The 15,787-nt window shown below is 52.2% G+C and overlaps 2 protein-coding genes across 2 annotated transcripts in view; both read right to left on the bottom strand.

Moving 5' to 3' along the window:
• Positions 1-762: 762 nt before the first annotated feature.
• Positions 763-15,787, bottom strand: part of LOC113888174 (splicing factor, proline- and glutamine-rich-like) — a 32,408-nt gene continuing 17,383 nt past the window's right edge. Inside the window, exon 6 of the mRNA XM_027535465.1 lies at positions 763-872. The gene's annotated coding sequence lies outside the window, so the exon portion shown is untranslated. The remainder of the gene's footprint in view (positions 873-15,787) is intronic.
• LOC113888175 (basic proline-rich protein-like) lies at positions 8,795-14,239 on the bottom strand (the record flags this gene model as incomplete). Its single annotated transcript, XM_027535466.1, has 3 exons — positions 14,105-14,239; positions 10,722-11,491; positions 8,795-9,227 (listed from the first exon to the last, which is right to left on the bottom strand). Coding segments are annotated over exons 1-3 (1,338 nt in total), but the record flags the coding sequence as incomplete, so codon positions are not given.

Here is a 15,787-nt window from a genome sequence, read left to right as displayed (position 1 = left end):
CACCTTCTGAATTGCTGAGGTTTAGGATTGCTGAATTGCTGAATTGCTGTCATCTCTGGGGTCGCACAGAATCGGACATGACTGAAGCGACTTAGCAGCAGCAGCAGCAGCAGGACTTCAATGTATGAATTCTGGAGTACACAATTCAGCCCATAACAAAAGAAAACCATTTCATTTCTTCAATGGGTACATTTAAAAGAATCTTAGAAAATTTCAATACTAGTTCATAGGAATTCTTTTAGCAAACTAAGGTTAAGGGGGCTTCCATCCCCCCAGATCTACAACAAACATGCTTTAATGTGAAATAGTAGAAGCATTTCCATTAAAGTCAGGGAAAATAAATAGATACATGCTATCATCTTTATCATTTAAAATGATACTGGAACACAAAGTCAGAACTGTGGATATCAAAATAAATAAGAGGTATGAATATTGAAAAGAAAGTTATACTATTTGGTGATATTACCTGTGTAGAAAATTCTAAAGAATAAGCATGTTGAATATTCAAATAAACAAGAAACCTCAGAAAGTATAAATTCACTATAGCAAAAGCCAGAGGCCTGTCACATAAAAGCAGTAACTGATTAGAACATGTAATCGAAAATATCCCATTCACAACAGCAATAAAATCCAAAAAGTTCCTTAAAAGAATCATCACAAAAACACTTTAGATCTTTATTGAGGCAACTATAAAAGTTTACTGATAAATTCAGGTAAAGTAAGTCTCAGATAAATGGGGCAGTATATCATACTTACTGATGGGATATACATCATTGTAAAGATGTCAATTCTCATTTACAGATTTCATGCCTTACTTGTAGCTGCAAAGATGACAATCAAACTTGGCCTGTTGTGTTCTCCCAAAATCAAGCCTGGAAAACCATAGAAGGTAGAATAAAAAGAAATCTCACAACTGTACATAGTAAAATCTAAGCAACAAAACATGAGAAACCCCTGGGGAAGACTGAGGACTGTGTTGAACTTGTGTTTGGGATGAGGAAGTCCTGGGCCTAAGAGAGGTTGGAGAGAGTTTATAGATTATAATAGAAGGAAGATGACAGTATAGGGAGGAGCAAAGTTTAAAAGCTTCTGTTCCTACTTCAATATAGTAATCTGAGGCTGCACCTCAGACCCCAGATGCCAGTATCCTTGAGGACAGCAGGACAGCAGGAAAAATGAGTTGATTTACCCAGTATGACTTGAGTCTGCTAATAATCAGTTGAAACCCCTTTAGTGGGTAAAGACTGGTCTTTTTTTAAAAAAATGTACTATTTTAGCAGACTATAAAAAATGTACTAAAAATAGAATAGTATCACAATGAATCACCCACAGTAAGGGTAGATATTCATGAAATACACACAAACACACACACATATATTCTACATATATATTTGGTAGAGATACACAATGTACAATATATTTCTAAGAATGAGGGTTACATAAAAGAAAATTACTTCATTGGACAATGCAGAGTTAGATAAGCTCAAAGGAGGCAGGATATCCCATAATCACAACTGTTCAGCTTCTTCCATGTAGAAAATACATTTTTTAGAACAAAAGTTTCTGAAATCTAAGTCTGGCTAGTGAAGAGCCCCCTTAGGAAGTTGGGCTTCATCTCTCTCATGGATGCTGCTACTCTCTTACACAGCATCTAGCCTGGAACCTAAAACCATTCTCTGTAGGAGATGCACCTGAGCAAATGGCCAGAGATGGCAGGAAGGGATAATTTCCCATTTTGTATTTAGTTGAACCCAGGGTACAAGATGAGGACTCTCAGAGAGGACTGAGGGGTGCACCCATACCAGAACAGAGGGTACCCCACAGAATCCTGCTTCACTGCTGATATCAGTCCTTGGAGACTTCAGGCATAGATCTCAGGCTGAGCAGCCCCCTTCATTTCCAGCTTGGAGGGTCTCAGGAGGGTAGAGGCCTTGGTCTGGAGGTGGCAGACATAGGTCAGCAAGGGGAGAAGCCTAGATCTTGCTAGTTGTCAAGGTGGGGACTTAAAAGAGGATTTGAGGGTCTGAAGAACTGGGCCCTAGCCCTGCCCTCTTTCTGTGGTCAGCCCTGGGAAACCGCAGGGTGTGGTCACTGGATGTGGTCAGAAGGGAAAGACAGGTAACACTGTCGTCATCCAGTCACCAACAGACATCAAGGTGAGGACCCTGAGGGAGGAGCAATTAGAAGCCTGCGCCAGACAGAGGAGGTACTACAGAATCCAGCCCTTTATTTACTTTCAACTCTGCTACTGCTACTGCTAAGTCACTTCAGTCATGTCCGACTCTGTGCGACCCCATAGATGGCAGCCCACCAGGCTCCCCCGTCCCTGGGATTCTCCAGGCAAGAACTCCAGTGGGTTGCCATTTCCTTCTCCAATGCATGAAAGTGAAAAGTGAAAGTGAAGTCTCTCAGTCGTGTCCGACTCTTAGCGACCCCATGGACTGCAGCCTACCAGGCTCCTCCGTCCATGGGATTTTCCAGCTTTCAACTCTAGGAGGTCCTAAAGCATGATGGCTGGGTGTGGGGTTCCCTGACTTCTCACTAAGGCATCAGAAACAGTTGAGGACCTTGCTCTGAGGAACCCTGTTTCATGTCAGGAGAAGGGAGGGGACCCAGGCCTTGCCAGGCATCCAGAGGAAGATCTTGAGGAAGGACTGTGTTGAGCCCCTTCCCAGACAGCGGGAGACCCACAAAAAGCTGCCCATATAGTCAGCATGGGATGTCCTGAGTAGTCCAGTCAGATAGAGTGCCCCTCCCCCATGCCCTCTTTGGAGAGGTGCTTAGGGAAATGGCGACTTTGGACCAAAGGATGCATTATCAGGTCAGCAAAAAGGAGGGCATACAAGCCTTGTCAGGAGTAAATATAAATACTATTTTGGACAAGTCTGAGGGTATGCCTGCAATCTCAGGGCGAGCCAGTAGCTTGCCCTGCCTCTGCTGTCAACCTTCCATAGCCCTGTCACGCATGCCTTGATGTTCTCAAGGAGTAGGGGCTTGTTCTGGAGATCGTGAGGGAAGCAGCCCAGGCAGAGCCCAGAGTCAAGGTGAGGACTCTGAGCTAGGACTGCATGGCTTTTCCACACCAGAGCTGGAATCCTGTCAGTGCCCTGCAGAAAGAGTAGGAACCCTGGCTCTGCCTCATAGATGGGGCAAGGAAACCCGGCCACGTCTCCTAGTAGAGCTGGAAACCCCGCCCTGCCACACAGACAGCGCCATGAAACTGGGCCCTGCCCCGCATAAAGAGCGGGAACCCTGGCTGTGTCTCACAGATGGGACAGAGAAACCTGGCCATGTCTCCTAAGGTAGAGGTGCAAATCCGGCCCTGCCTCTCAGAAAGAGTGGGAACCCTGGCTTCGCCTTACAGATGGGGTGGAGAAACCTGGCTACTTCTCATAGTAAAGCTGGAAACCCCACCCTGCCGCACAGATAGCCATGAAACGAACCCTGGTTGCGTCTTATAAGGTAGAGCTGGAAATCCAGCCCTGCCCGACAGAATGAGTGGGAACGCTGGCTGTGTCTGACAGGTAGAGCCGAAAATCCACCCCGTGGATGGGGCGGGGAAACCTGGCCCCGCCTTAGCCCTGCAGTCATCCCTGGGAGACCATACATAGGACTCCTAGAGGTGGTGTGTCCGGACCATTTCTTCTGGAGTCTGAGGGACACGAGGCTTCTCTGAGAGGCCGGGGAAGAAGGAGTCCAGCTGTTGTCTATCAGGTGAGGACCCAGAAGTGGGAGAAGCCCACTGCAGGTCAGGTGGAGGGAGCCCCACCGTGTGCTTGCTTTCAGCTTTAAGAACCCACAGTAGGCTTCCTGGACATGTGGTGAGGCTTGTTAGAGGAGGCTGGACTTGGGGCACCAAGGAACGAGCCCAGGCCCTACTGGCCTTTGAGGCGAGGACCCAGAGCAGGGGAGAGCAGCCTCCTTAGCCCCCGTGGACGGGACCCTCTGGCATGCTATGCCTCGGCCATCCTTCCCAGGAGGTCTCAGGCAGGGGTCCCGAATGTGATGTGTCCTGACTTGCACCCAGGGGACTGGGGCACTCTGAGGCGTCGGTGGAGGACTCAGGGTGGGAGACGTGGAGGTGAGAATGCAGAGGAAGGCTCCCTCTCCACTCTGGGTCCCTGGGGACCCAGAGGCCCATGACGCCCTCCCCGCCTGCTCTCAGCCCTGAGGCGACCTGAGGGGAGCTAGGGGGCGCTGCGCCCCTCTTTGTCTTCTGACTTCTGTCTGGCTCCTCATGGCGATGGTGGGTGCAGGGTGAGGGAACGGCCTCAGGTCAAAAGAAGCAGGGGAGGCGGGCCTGTGGGGGGTGAATGTGAAACTCGGGGTTGGGGGCACTTTCTGCAGCCGAGGAGCCCCACCAATTCCGCTCCGCTGCCCCAGTCACCTGGAGGACTCGGCCGCGGGACTCGGGAGTGGTGGCCCTCGCTCCCTCAGGACGTGGTGGGGCTGGTCTCCGGGGAGAGAGGCCTTTGCCTGCGGGGTGGTGGGAATATCCTAAGCGGGGCCAGAGCTCCCTGCTGCAGAAGATATGCTGGTCAGCCCCTACTGTCAGCCCTCAGAGGTGCTGGGCGGAGGGGTGGGGAGGGGAGTGGAATGGGAAAGGGTGGGGGGTGGGGGAGGGAGGGTGTGGCCTCTTTTAACGTTTCTCTGGTTGTTCTCAAGGGAGTGAGGACCAAGTCTGAAGGAGCAGGGACAGTTTGGTAGAGAGAGAAATTGCAGGCCTTCCCCAGGGTCAGATATAAGACTGAGGGCACCCCCTACACCAGAACACATTGGACCCAGCAGTTCTCTGCCCTTGCCATTAACACAGGAGAGCCAAGGATGCTTACTGGATTTGGGCCCTGACTACTTTTTTTCTGGGGGCTTCCCAGGATGGAAGACCTGGGTCTGGTAGATGTGCCTGAGTTCAGCAGAGGGAGGAGAGCCACATGCTGTCAGGCATCAAGATAAGTACTCTGAGGGAAAATCTACAGGACCTCCCAACCTATGAAGAGGGGTCTCCCAGAAACCTGCCCCTGCTGTCAGCCCTGTGAGGCCATGTAGCAGGGATGCCAAATGTGGCTTTATTGACTTCCACTCTGGGAGTCTCAGGGAGGTGAGACTTTTTCTGAAGGGTAGACCTCTGGATAACAGAGAGAACTGTGAGGGAGGATGGAGAGGACCTCCCTCACCAGGTAGATTGGGCCTTGCCCTGAAAATATCTGTCTTAAAGAGAAAGGGCCCCAGCCCAGCTGTTCCTCTTGTCAGCCCCAGGAGACCACAGGCAGGGTTGGACAGATGTGGCATTTCCTAACTTTTGCTGGGGAATGGGGGTCTCAGAGAGGTGAGGGCATCCCTTTGAAGGGGAGACACATCAGAACAGGGAGGAGTTTCAGGCTCGGTCAGGAATCAAGGTAAGGGCCATTGAGAGTCCTGAAAACCCCCCTTCCCTGAAAAGAAGGATGCCACAGAATCTCAGCCCTGGGAGGATCCAAGAAGGGGTGAACAGAGGGGAGGAACTCTCACTTGTGCCACAAACTCTACCAGGAGTTCAGGGGATAGAGTGTCTCAGGGAGGTGAGGTCTGGGTTGGAGCAGAAAACTTCAGGTCAGCGGAGGGTAGGACAAGCCTTGCCAGGGGTACAGATGAATACTTTGAGTGAGGATTGAGTACATTCCCTATGCCAGAACAGCCCCCAGGCAGGGGTGGCTGGACTTTGTGTCTTTTTACTTTGTATGGGGTGTCCCAGGGAGATGAACACTTTGGTCTGAGCTGATGACATCAGCCAAAGGGGCAGTTCCAGAATCTGAGGAGTCAAGGTAAGATAAAGGTCTTGAAGGAGGGGACTAAGGTTACTCCTTAACACAGACAGAAGGGGTCACACAGAAACTCCACACTGTCCCCACTATCCACCCTGGAAGGATCTAGGCAGTAATGGTCAGATGTGGTATACCCTCACTCCCTGCAAGGGGTATGTGGAGCTGTCCCTGGGAGATAAAACCTTGGTCTGAGAAGGATGATTTTAGGTCACCACCTAAATTGGGCAAGGCCCTCCAGGAGTAAAGAGTACATTGAGGGAAGACAGAGAGAATTACCTATCTCAGAAGAGGAAGCCCAGCCCCTGCTGCCAGCCATGGGAGACCCCCAACCAGAGGTGGTTGGATGTAATGTCTCTTTACTTTTGTCTTGAGGGTGTTTAGGCCTTGAGGTGAAGGCCTTGGTGTGAATGAGAAGACAGGTCAGCTGAAGGAGTCACATCAGATCAGAAGAGGGAAAAGTCCCAGACTCTACCAGAGTCAAGGTAAGGACACTTGGTGAGGACCAAAGGCACTTTCAATCCCAGAATGAAGAGACCCCATGGAGTCTAGCTATCTCTTGTCTTCAGGCCTGGAAGAATTCAGGCAGGGTTGGTTGTATATGATATGCCCCCACTTTATCCAAGGGTGAGAAAATTGTCTCAGAAAGGTGAGGTCATGGTCTGAGGCAGTAATGTCCAGTCAGCAGGGGGTGGTCTAGGCCCTGTCGAGGTAAAAATGGATACCATGAGGGAAGACTGAAGATAGCCCTACCAGAGGACACATGGGGCCCAGCACTTGCTTTTAGCACTGGAAGGACCTAGCAAGGGTGGTAAGATGTAGTGCCTCATTTTTGTCCATGGGTTTTTCAGGAAGGTGAAGTCCTCGTTCTGAGGAAGTGGCAGTCTGTGGGGAAGCCACATCAGCTCAGCAGAGGGAAGAGTCCTGGATTCTGCCAGAGTTTAAGGTAGGGACCCTGAATGAGGACTGAGGGCACACCCTCACCTGAGGACCCAAGGCATACCCAGCTCTGCCCTGCCCCTGTGGTCAGCCCTGGGGGGCCCTGGGCACAGTGGTCAGGTGGTGTACCCTTACTTCCTTCTTGGTGGTCTCAGGCAGGTGAGGGCTTGTTCTGAAGGGGCCAGACTCAGGACAGCAGAGGGAGTCCCAGAACCAATCAGCAGTGTGAGGAATGAGGGTAACCCTCAGCTAGGAGACAGGGGGAACCCACAAACTTCGTTCAGCTCCTGCTGTCACTCTGGGAGGCCCTGGGCAGGTGTGGCCGAAAGTGTTGCCCCTTCACTTCTCATCTGTCTCAGGAATGTAAGCTCTTGTCTTAAGCTAGTGCAGGCAGGGAAAGAGGGGGCACAAGCCTTGTTAGAGCAAAGGTAAGAACCTTAGCATGGAGGGAATCATCCACTCCAGAACAGTAATGACCTCACAGAACTCAACCCCTCCTCACCTGTCAGAGGCTCCAGGAACTATGAGGTAAGGGCCTTGGTGTGAGGCACATGTCCTCAGGTCAGCAGAGCCCAGGCAGTGCTTGGAAGTCAAGGTGAGGTGGATACTCTGAATGTCTACCAAGGACCCCACCTATTCCAGAACAGAAGGGATCTCACAGTTCCTGACCCCACCTGCCATAGTCATCCCTGGAAGCCTTGGGCTGTGCTGGTTGGCTGCACTCTGAGGAGCTTTCTAACATCCTCTTATAGGTTCCCAGGGAAAAACTGTCCAGGGAGACAGGAGCCCTGTGAGGCCCTAGAGAACTCCCTAAAGAAGAGATCTGTAAGTCAGCCTTTGTCAGAGCTGCCAAGGGTACATTTCTCTGATGAGGTTGCTAACCCACTTTCTCTCTCTTTCAGGCCCGTGGGATCCCATCTTCTACCATCCTGCTAACACTTCCACCTACTCCCTTCAACAAGACTTATCATGCCTTACTTTCCAAAGTGTCTACGCCTCACATTTGAGCCAGGGTTTCATACCCTAAGTGAGATACAAGACTTGCTGATGGTTCAGGATTCCATAACTGAGGAGAAGAAGGAGACCTTCTCAATTTCTTCTTGCTCTTTCACCTTCTCCTACCCCTCTCCTTCCCCCCCACCCTTCCTCTCCACTGATATTGGGCACACCAGAGGAGAAGCAGGAGGAGGAGAAGGAACAGCAGGAGGAGAAGGAACAACAGCAGCAGGAGGAGAAGGAGCAAGAGGAGGAGAAGGAGCAAGAGGAAGAGAAGGAGCAGAGGGAGAAGAAGGAGGAGGAGAAGGAGCAGGAGGAGCAGCAGGAGGAGAAAGAGCAGCAGGAGCAGGAGGAGGAGGAGAAGGATCAGCAGGAGAAGGAGCAGGAGGAGGAGAAGGAGCAGAAGGAAGAGAAAGAGCAGCAGGAAGAGATGGAGCAGGAGGAGGAGGAGCAGAAGAAGGAGAAAGAGGAGCAGGAGGAGAAGGAGCAAGAGGAGCAGGAGGAGGAGAAGAAGGAGAAAGAGCAGGAGGAGGAGAAGGAGCAGGAGGAGGAGGAGAAGAAGGATCAGCAGGAGGAGAAGGAGCAGCAGGAGGAGAAGGAGCAGAAGGAGGAGAAAGAGCAGGAGGAGGAGAAGGAGGAGGAGGAGAAGAAAGAGGACCAGGAGGGGGAGCAGGAGCAGAAGGAGGAGAAGAAGGATCAGCAGGAGGAGAAGGAGCAGGAGGAGGAGGAGAAGGATCAGCAGGAGGAGAAGGAGCAGGAGCAGGAGGAGAAGGATCAGCAGGAGAAGGAGCAGGAGGAGGAGGAGGAGAAGGATCAGCAGGAGGAGAAGGAGCAGGAGGAGGAGAAGGGGCAGAAGGAGGAGAAAGAGGAGCAGGAGGAGAAGGAGCAGGAGGAGGAGAAAGAGCAGCAGGAGGAGAAGGAGCAGGAGGAGGAGAAAGAGGAGCAGGAGGAGAAAGAGGAGCAGGAGGGGGAGCAGGAGCAGAAGGAGGAGAAGAAGGATCAGCAGGAGGAGAAGGAGCAGAAGGAGGAGAAGGAGCAGAAAGAGGAGAAAGAGGAGGAGGAGGAGGAGCAGGAGGAGAAGGATCCACAGGAGGAGAAGGAGCAGGAGGAGGAGAAAGAGGAGCAGGAGGAGAAGGAGCAGGAGGAGGAGAAGAAGCAGAAGGAGGGGAAAGAGGAACAGGAGGAAAAGGAGCAGGAGGAGGTGGAGAAGGATCAGCAGGAGGAGAAGGAGCAGGAGGAGGAGAAGGAGCAGAAGGAGGAGAAAGAGGAGCAGGAGGAGAAGGAGCAGGAGGAGGAGAAAGAGGAGCAGGAGGAGAAAGAGGAGCAGGAGGGGGAGCAGGAGCAGAAGGAGGAGAAGAAGGATCAGCAGGAGGACAAGGAGCAGGAGGAGGAGGAGAAGGATCAGCAGGAGGAGAAGGAGCAGGAGCAGGAGGAGAAGGATCAGCAGGAGAAGGAGCAGGAGGAGAAGGAGCAGGAGGAGGAGGAGGAGAAGGATCAGCAGGAGCAGAAGGAGCAGGAGGAGGAGAAGCGGCAGGAGGAGGAGAAAGAGGAGCAGGAGGAGAAGGAGCAGGAGGAGGAGAAAGAGGAGCAGGAGGAGAAAGAGGAGCAGGAGGAGGAGAAGGAGCAGAAGGAGGAGAAAGAGGAGCAGGAGGAGGAGAAAGAGCAGCAGGAGGAGAAGGAGCAGGAGGAGGAGAAGGAGCAGAAGGAGGAGAAAGAGGAGCAGGAGGAGGAGGAGGAGGAGAAGGAGCAGGAGCAGAAGGAGGAGAAAGAGGAGCAGAAGGAGAAGGAGCAGGAGGAGGAGAAGGAGCAGGAGGAGGAGAAAGAGGAGCAGGAGGAGAAGGAGCAGGAGGAGAAGGAGCAGGAGGAGGAGGAGGAGAAGGATCAGCAGGAGCAGAAGGAGCAGGAGGAGGAGAAGCGGCAGGAGGAGGAGAAAGAGGAGCAGGAGGAGAAGGAGCAGGAGGAGGAGAAAGAGGAGCAGGAGGAGAAAGAGGAGCAGGAGGAGGAGAAGGAGCAGAAGGAGGAGAAAGAGGAGCAGGAGGAGGAGAAAGAGGAGCAGGAGGAGAAGGAGCAGGAGGAGGAGAAAGAGGAGCAGGAGGAGAAAGAGGAGCAGGAGGAGGAGAAGGAGCAGAAGGAGGAGAAAGAGGAGCAGGAGGAGGAGAAAGAGCAGCAGGAGGAGAAGGAGCAGGAGGAGGAGAAGGAGCAGAAGGAGGAGAAAGAGGAGCAGGAGGAGGAGGAGGAGGAGAAGGAGCAGGAGCAGAAGGAGGAGAAAGAGGAGCAGAAGGAGAAGGAGCAGGAGGAGGAGAAGGAGCAGGAGGAGGAGAAAGAGGAGCAGGAGGAGAAGGAGCAGGAGGAGGAGAAGGAGCAGGAGGAGGAGAAAGAGGAGCAGAAGGAGAAGGAGCAGGAGGAGCAGGAGGAGGAGAAAGAGCAGCAGGAGGAGAAGGAGCAGGAGCAGGAGAAGGAACAGCAGGAGGAGAAGGAACAACAGCAGCAGGAGGAGAAGGAGCAAGAGGAGGAGAAGAAGCAAGAGAAAGAGAAGGAGCAGAGGGAGAAGAAGGAGGAGGAGAAGGAGCAGGAGGAGCAGGAGGAGGAGAAAGAGCAGCAGGAGGAGAAGGAGCAGGAGGAGGAGGAGAAGAAGAAGGATCAGCAGGAGAAGGAGCAGGAGGAGGAGAAGGAGCAGAAGGAGGAGAAAGAGCAGCAGGAAGAGATGGAGCAGGAGGAGGAGGAGCAGAAGAAGGAGAAAGAGGAGCAGGAGGAGAAGGAGCAAGAGGAGCAGGAGGAGGAGAAGGAGGAGAAAGAGCAGGAGGAGGAGAAGGAGCAGGAGGAGGAGAAGAAGGATCAGCAGGAGGAGAAGGAGCAGGAGGAGGAGAAGGAGCAGGTGGAGGAGAAGGAGCAGAAGAAGGAGAAAGAGCAGGAGGAGGAGAAGGAGGAGGAGGAGAAGAAAGAGGAGCAGGAGGGGGAGCAGGAGCAGAAGGAGGAGAAGAAGGATCAGCAGGAGGAGAAGGAGCAGGAGGAGGAGGAGGAGAAGGATCAGCAGGAGAAGGAGCAGGAGCAGGAGGAGAAGGATCAGCAAGAGAAGGAGGAGGAGGAGAAGAAGGATCAGCAGGAGGAGAAGGAGCAGGAGGAGGAGGAGGAGAAGGATCAGCAGGAGAAGGAGCAGGAGCAGAAGGAGGAGAAGAAGGATCAGCAGGAGGAGCAGGAGCAGGAGGAGCAGGAGGAGGAGAAAGAGGAGCAGGAGGGGAAAGAGGAGCAGGAGGAGAAAGAGGAGCAGGAGGGGAAGCAGGAGCAGAAGGAGGAGAAGAAGGATCAGCGGGAGGAGAAGGAGCAGGAGGAGGAGGAGAAGGACCAGCAGGGGGAGGAGAAAGAGCAGCAGGAGGAGAAGGAGCAGGAGGAGGAGAAAGAGGAGCAGGAGGAGAAGGAGCAGGAGGAGAAGGAGCAGGAGGAGAAGGAGCAGGAGGAGAAAGAGCAGCAGGAGGAGAAGGAGCAGGAGGAGGAGAAGAAGGATCAGCAGGAGAAAGAGCAGGAGGAGGAGAAGGAGCAGAAGGAGGAGAAAGAGCAGCAGGAGGAGAAGGAGCAGAAGGAGGAGAAAGAGGAGGAGGAGGAGGAGGAGCAGGAGGAGAAGGATCCGCAGGAGGAGAAGGAGCAGGAGGAGGAGAAAGAGGAACAGGAGGAGAAGAAGCAGGAGGAGAAAGAGCAGCAGGAGGAGAAGGAGCAGGAGGAGGAGAAGAAGGATCAGCAGGAGAAAGAGCAGGAGGAGGAGAAGGAGGAGAAAGAGCAGGAGGAGGAGAAGGAGCAGGAAGAGGAGGAGAAGAAGGATCAGCAGGAGGAGAAGGAGCAGGAGGAGGAGAAGGAGCAGGTGGAGGAGAAGGAGCAGAAGGAGGAGAAAGAGCAGGAGGAGGAGAAAGAGCAGCAGGAGGAGAAGGAGCAGAAGGAGAAGGAGAAGAAGGATCAGCAGGAGGAGAAGGAGGAGGAGAAGGAGCAGAAGGAGGAGAAAGAGGAGGAGGAGGAGGAGCAGGAGGAGAAGGATCCGCAGGAGGAGAAGGAGCAGGAGGAGGAGAAAGAGGAGCAGGAGGAGGAGAAGGAGCAGGAGGAGGAGAAGAAGCAGAAGGAGGGGAAAGAGGAGCAGGAGGAGAAGGAGCAGCAGGAGGTGGAGAAGGATCAGCAAGAGGAGAAGGAGCAGGAGGAGGAGGAGGAGCAGAAGGAGGAGAAAGAGGAGCAGCAGGAGGAGGAGGAGAAGGAGCAGGAGGAGGAGAAGAAGCAGAAGGAGGGGAAAGAGGAGCAGGAGGAGAAGGAGCAGGAGGAGGTGGAGAAGGATCAGCAAGAGGAGAAGGAGCAGGAGGAGGAGAAGGAGCAGAAGGAGGAGAAAGAGGAGCAGGAGGAGAAGGAGGAGGAGGAGGAGAAGGAGCAGGAGGAGGAGAAAGAGGAGCAGGAGGAGAAGGAGCAGGAGAAGCAGGAGGAAGAGAAAGAGCAGCAGGAGGAGAAGGAGCAGGAGGAGGAGAAAGAGGAGCAGGAGGAGAAGGAGCAGGAGGAGCAGGAGGAAGAGAAAGAGCAGCAGGAGGAGCAGGAGCAGGATCAGGAGAAGAAGGATCAGCAGGAGAAAGAGCAGGAGGAGAAGGAGCAGGAGGAGGAGAAAGAGGAGCAGGAGGGGGAGCAGGAGCAGAAGAAGGAGAAGAAGGATCCACAGGAGGAGAAGGAGCAGGAGGAGGAGGAGAAGAAGGATCAGCAGGAGGAGAAGGAGCAGGAGGAGGAGAAGGAGCAGGAGGAGGAGAAGGAGCAGGAGGAAGAGAAGAAGGATCAGCAGGAGAAGGAGCAGGAGGAGGAGAAGGAAGAGAAAGAGCAGGAGGAGGAGAAGGAGCAGGAGGAAGATGAGAAGAAGGATCAGCAGAAGGAGCAGGAGGAGGAGAAGGAGCAGAAGGAGGGGAAAGAGGAGCAGGAGGAGAAGGAGCAGGTGGAGGTGAAGGAGCAGAAGGAGGGGAAAGAGGAGCAGGAGGAGAAGGAGCAGGAGGAGGTGAAGGATCAGCAGGAAGAGAAGGAGCAGGAGGAGGTGAAGGAGCAGGAGGAGGAGAAGGAGCAGGAGGAGAAGGAGCAGCAGGAGCAGGAGGAGGAGAAAGAGCAGCAGGAGGAGAAGGAGCAGGAGAAGAAGAAGGATCAGCAGGAGAAAGAGCAGGAGGAGGAGAAAGAGGAGCAGGAGGAGAAGGAGGAAGAGGAGGAGAAGGAGCAGGAGGAGGAAGAGATGGAGCAGGAGCAGGAGGAGGAGAAGGAGCAGGAGGGGGAGCAGGAGCAGAAGGAGGAGAAAGAGGACGAGGAGGAGCAGGAGGAGAAGGAGCAGCAGGAGCAGGAGGAGGAGAAAGAGCAGCAGGAGGAGAAGGAGCAGGAGAAGAAGAAGGATCAGCAGGAGAAAGAGCAGGAGGAGGAGAAGGAGCAGAAGGAGGAGAAAGAGCAGCAGGAGGAGAAGGAGCAGGAGGAGAAGGAGAAGAAGGATCCACAGGAGGAGAAGGAGCAGGAGGAGGAGGAGAAGAAGGATCAGCAGGAGGAGAAGGAGCAGGAGGAGGAGATGGAGCAGAAGGAGGAGAAAGAGGAGCAGGAGGAGAAGGAAGAAGAGGAGGAGAAGGAGCAGGAGGAGGAAGAGATGGAGCAGGAGCAGGAGGAGGAGAAGGAGCAGGAGGGGGAGCAGGAGCAGAAGGAGGAGAAAGAGGACGAGGAGGAGCAGCAGGAGAAGTAGCAGCAGGAGGAGAAGGAGCAGGAGGAGCAGGAGGAGGAGAAAGAGCAGCAGGAGGAGAAGGAGCAGGAGGAGAAGGAGCAGGAGGAGAAAGAGGAGCAGGAGGAGAAGGAGGAGGAGGAGGAGAAGGAGCAGGAGGAGGAAGAGATTGAGCAGGAGCAGGTGGAGGAGAAGGAGCAGGAGGGGGAGCAGGAGCAGAAGGAGGAGAAAGAGGAGCAGGAGGAGAAGGAGCAGGAAGAGGAGGAGGAGCAGCAGGAGGAGGAGGAGATGGAGCAGCAGGAGAAGGAGCAGGAGCCTCCGGGGAGTCCCGGGAGCTTCTTCTCTTCCACGACATGGAGTGCATCAGATGAAGACTCCAGCAGCCAAGAAGAGGAGGGCACAGGCTCTCTCCACACCTCAGAAGACACCACATCCTTGCCCAAAGACCTGCTAAATGAGAAGGTGGCTAATTTGGTGCATTTAATGAACCTCAAATATTACAGAAGGAGCCCATCACAAAGGTAGAAATGCTAAAAGTTTCATCGAAAGGGATAACAAACAATTCCCTGTGATCTTTGAGAAAGCTTCTAAGTGCCTAGAGGTGATCTCTGGCATCGATCTGAGGGAAGTGGACCCTAAGACCCACTCCTACGTACTTGTCAACTCTAGGCCTCACCCATGATAAGATAGTGATGATCAGAGCATGCCTGCAAATGGCCTTCTGATAATCGTCCTGGGTGTGATATTCATAGAGGGCAACTGTGTCCCTGAAGAAAACATCTGGGATTTCTTGAATATGATAGGCATCCATGCTGGGAGGAAGCACTTCATTTATGGGAAGCCTAGAAAGCTCATCACCAGAAACTGGGTGTAGGAGAATTATCTAGAGTACTGGATGTTGCCTAATAGTGATCCTTCACGGTACAAATTCCTGTGGGGTCCAAGGGCCTATGCTGAAACCAGCAAGCTGAAAGTTTTGGAATTTTTGACCAAGATCAAAGGGATTGACCCCATTTCCTTCTCAGATTGGTATGAGGAGGCTTTAAGAGATGAAGAAGAGAGAGCTGGGACCAGAAATAACTCTATGGATAGTAATACCGCCATGTTTATTGTGCAGCATTTGCCAGTAATTCCTGACCCAACTGAAGAATGTACTGTGTTTGAAGAGGGCAGTCAGGTTTCAAAGTAGAGGAGAGTCGGGGTCAGGCTGGGGAGAACACTCTGTGCAACAACTTTGTTTTCCTGTTCTGTATGGGTGACTTGAAAGTTTATCTTTTTTTCTTCCCTTTCAATATTTTTTTTTTCAAATACTCTTCCTTTTAATAGGCTTATTGACTTTAGAATCTGTTTATGAATGATGTTGATCACATTTATTGCTAAACATTTATCAGATTTAAGAATAAGGGTTTTGATATTTTGCAAAGCAATTTGGGGAACCTTCCATTGTATTTTGTGACATGGAACAAGATAACATGATATTGGGGTTTTCTTGGAAATGTGGAAAAACTCAGCAGGCAATAGAGAAAAAAATGGAAAACATGGTTCATTTTTGGATTCCCATACCACTTTAGTCTGTTGTTCTGTAAAATTTAAGATATGTATACTTGGATTTGTATGGCTTATTCAAGAAAGTAAACGTAATCTAAACAAACCCTACTTTTTGGATTCTCTTAACCACTTTAGTGTACTATTCTGTAATATTAAAATATATACCTGTACTTGCTTGGCTTATTCAAGAAAATAGGCATAATCTTAACAAATCTTAATTTTTGGATTCCCTTTAGCTATTTTAGTCTCAGTCAGTTCAGTTCAGTTCAGTCGCTCAGTCGTGTCCAGCTCTTTGCGACCCCATGAATCACAGCACGCCAGGCCTCCCTGTCCATCACCAACACCCGGAGTTCACTCAAACTCATGTCCATTGAGTCAGTGATGCCATCCAGCCATCTCATCCTCTGTCATCCCCTTCTCCTCCTGCCCCCAATCCTTCCCAGCATCAGAGTCTTTTCCAATGAGTCAACTCTTCACATGAGGTAGCCAAAGTATTGGAGTTTCAGCTTTAGCACCAGTCCTTCCAATGAACACCCAGGACTAATCTCCTTTAGGATGGACTGGTTGGGTCTCCTTGCAGTCCAAGGGGCTCTCAAGAGTCTTCTTCAACACCACAGTTCAAAAGCATGAATTCTTTGGTGCTCAGCTTTCTTCACAGTCCAACTCTCACATCCATACATGACTACTGAAAAAACCATAGCCTTGACTAGAAGGACCTTTGTTGGCAAAGTAATGTCTCTGCTTTTGAATATGCTATCTAGGTTGGTCATAACTTTGCTTCCAAGGAGTAAGCATCTTTTAATTTCATGGC

Source organism: Bos indicus x Bos taurus, chromosome X, assembly GCF_003369695.1.
Source record: "Bos indicus x Bos taurus breed Angus x Brahman F1 hybrid chromosome X, Bos_hybrid_MaternalHap_v2.0, whole genome shotgun sequence".
In the NCBI taxonomy this organism is placed as follows: domain Eukaryota; kingdom Metazoa; phylum Chordata; class Mammalia; order Artiodactyla; family Bovidae; genus Bos; species Bos indicus x Bos taurus.
The sequence above is the reverse complement of the archived record's forward strand: the minus strand, read 5'-3'. Positions and strand labels throughout refer to the sequence as shown.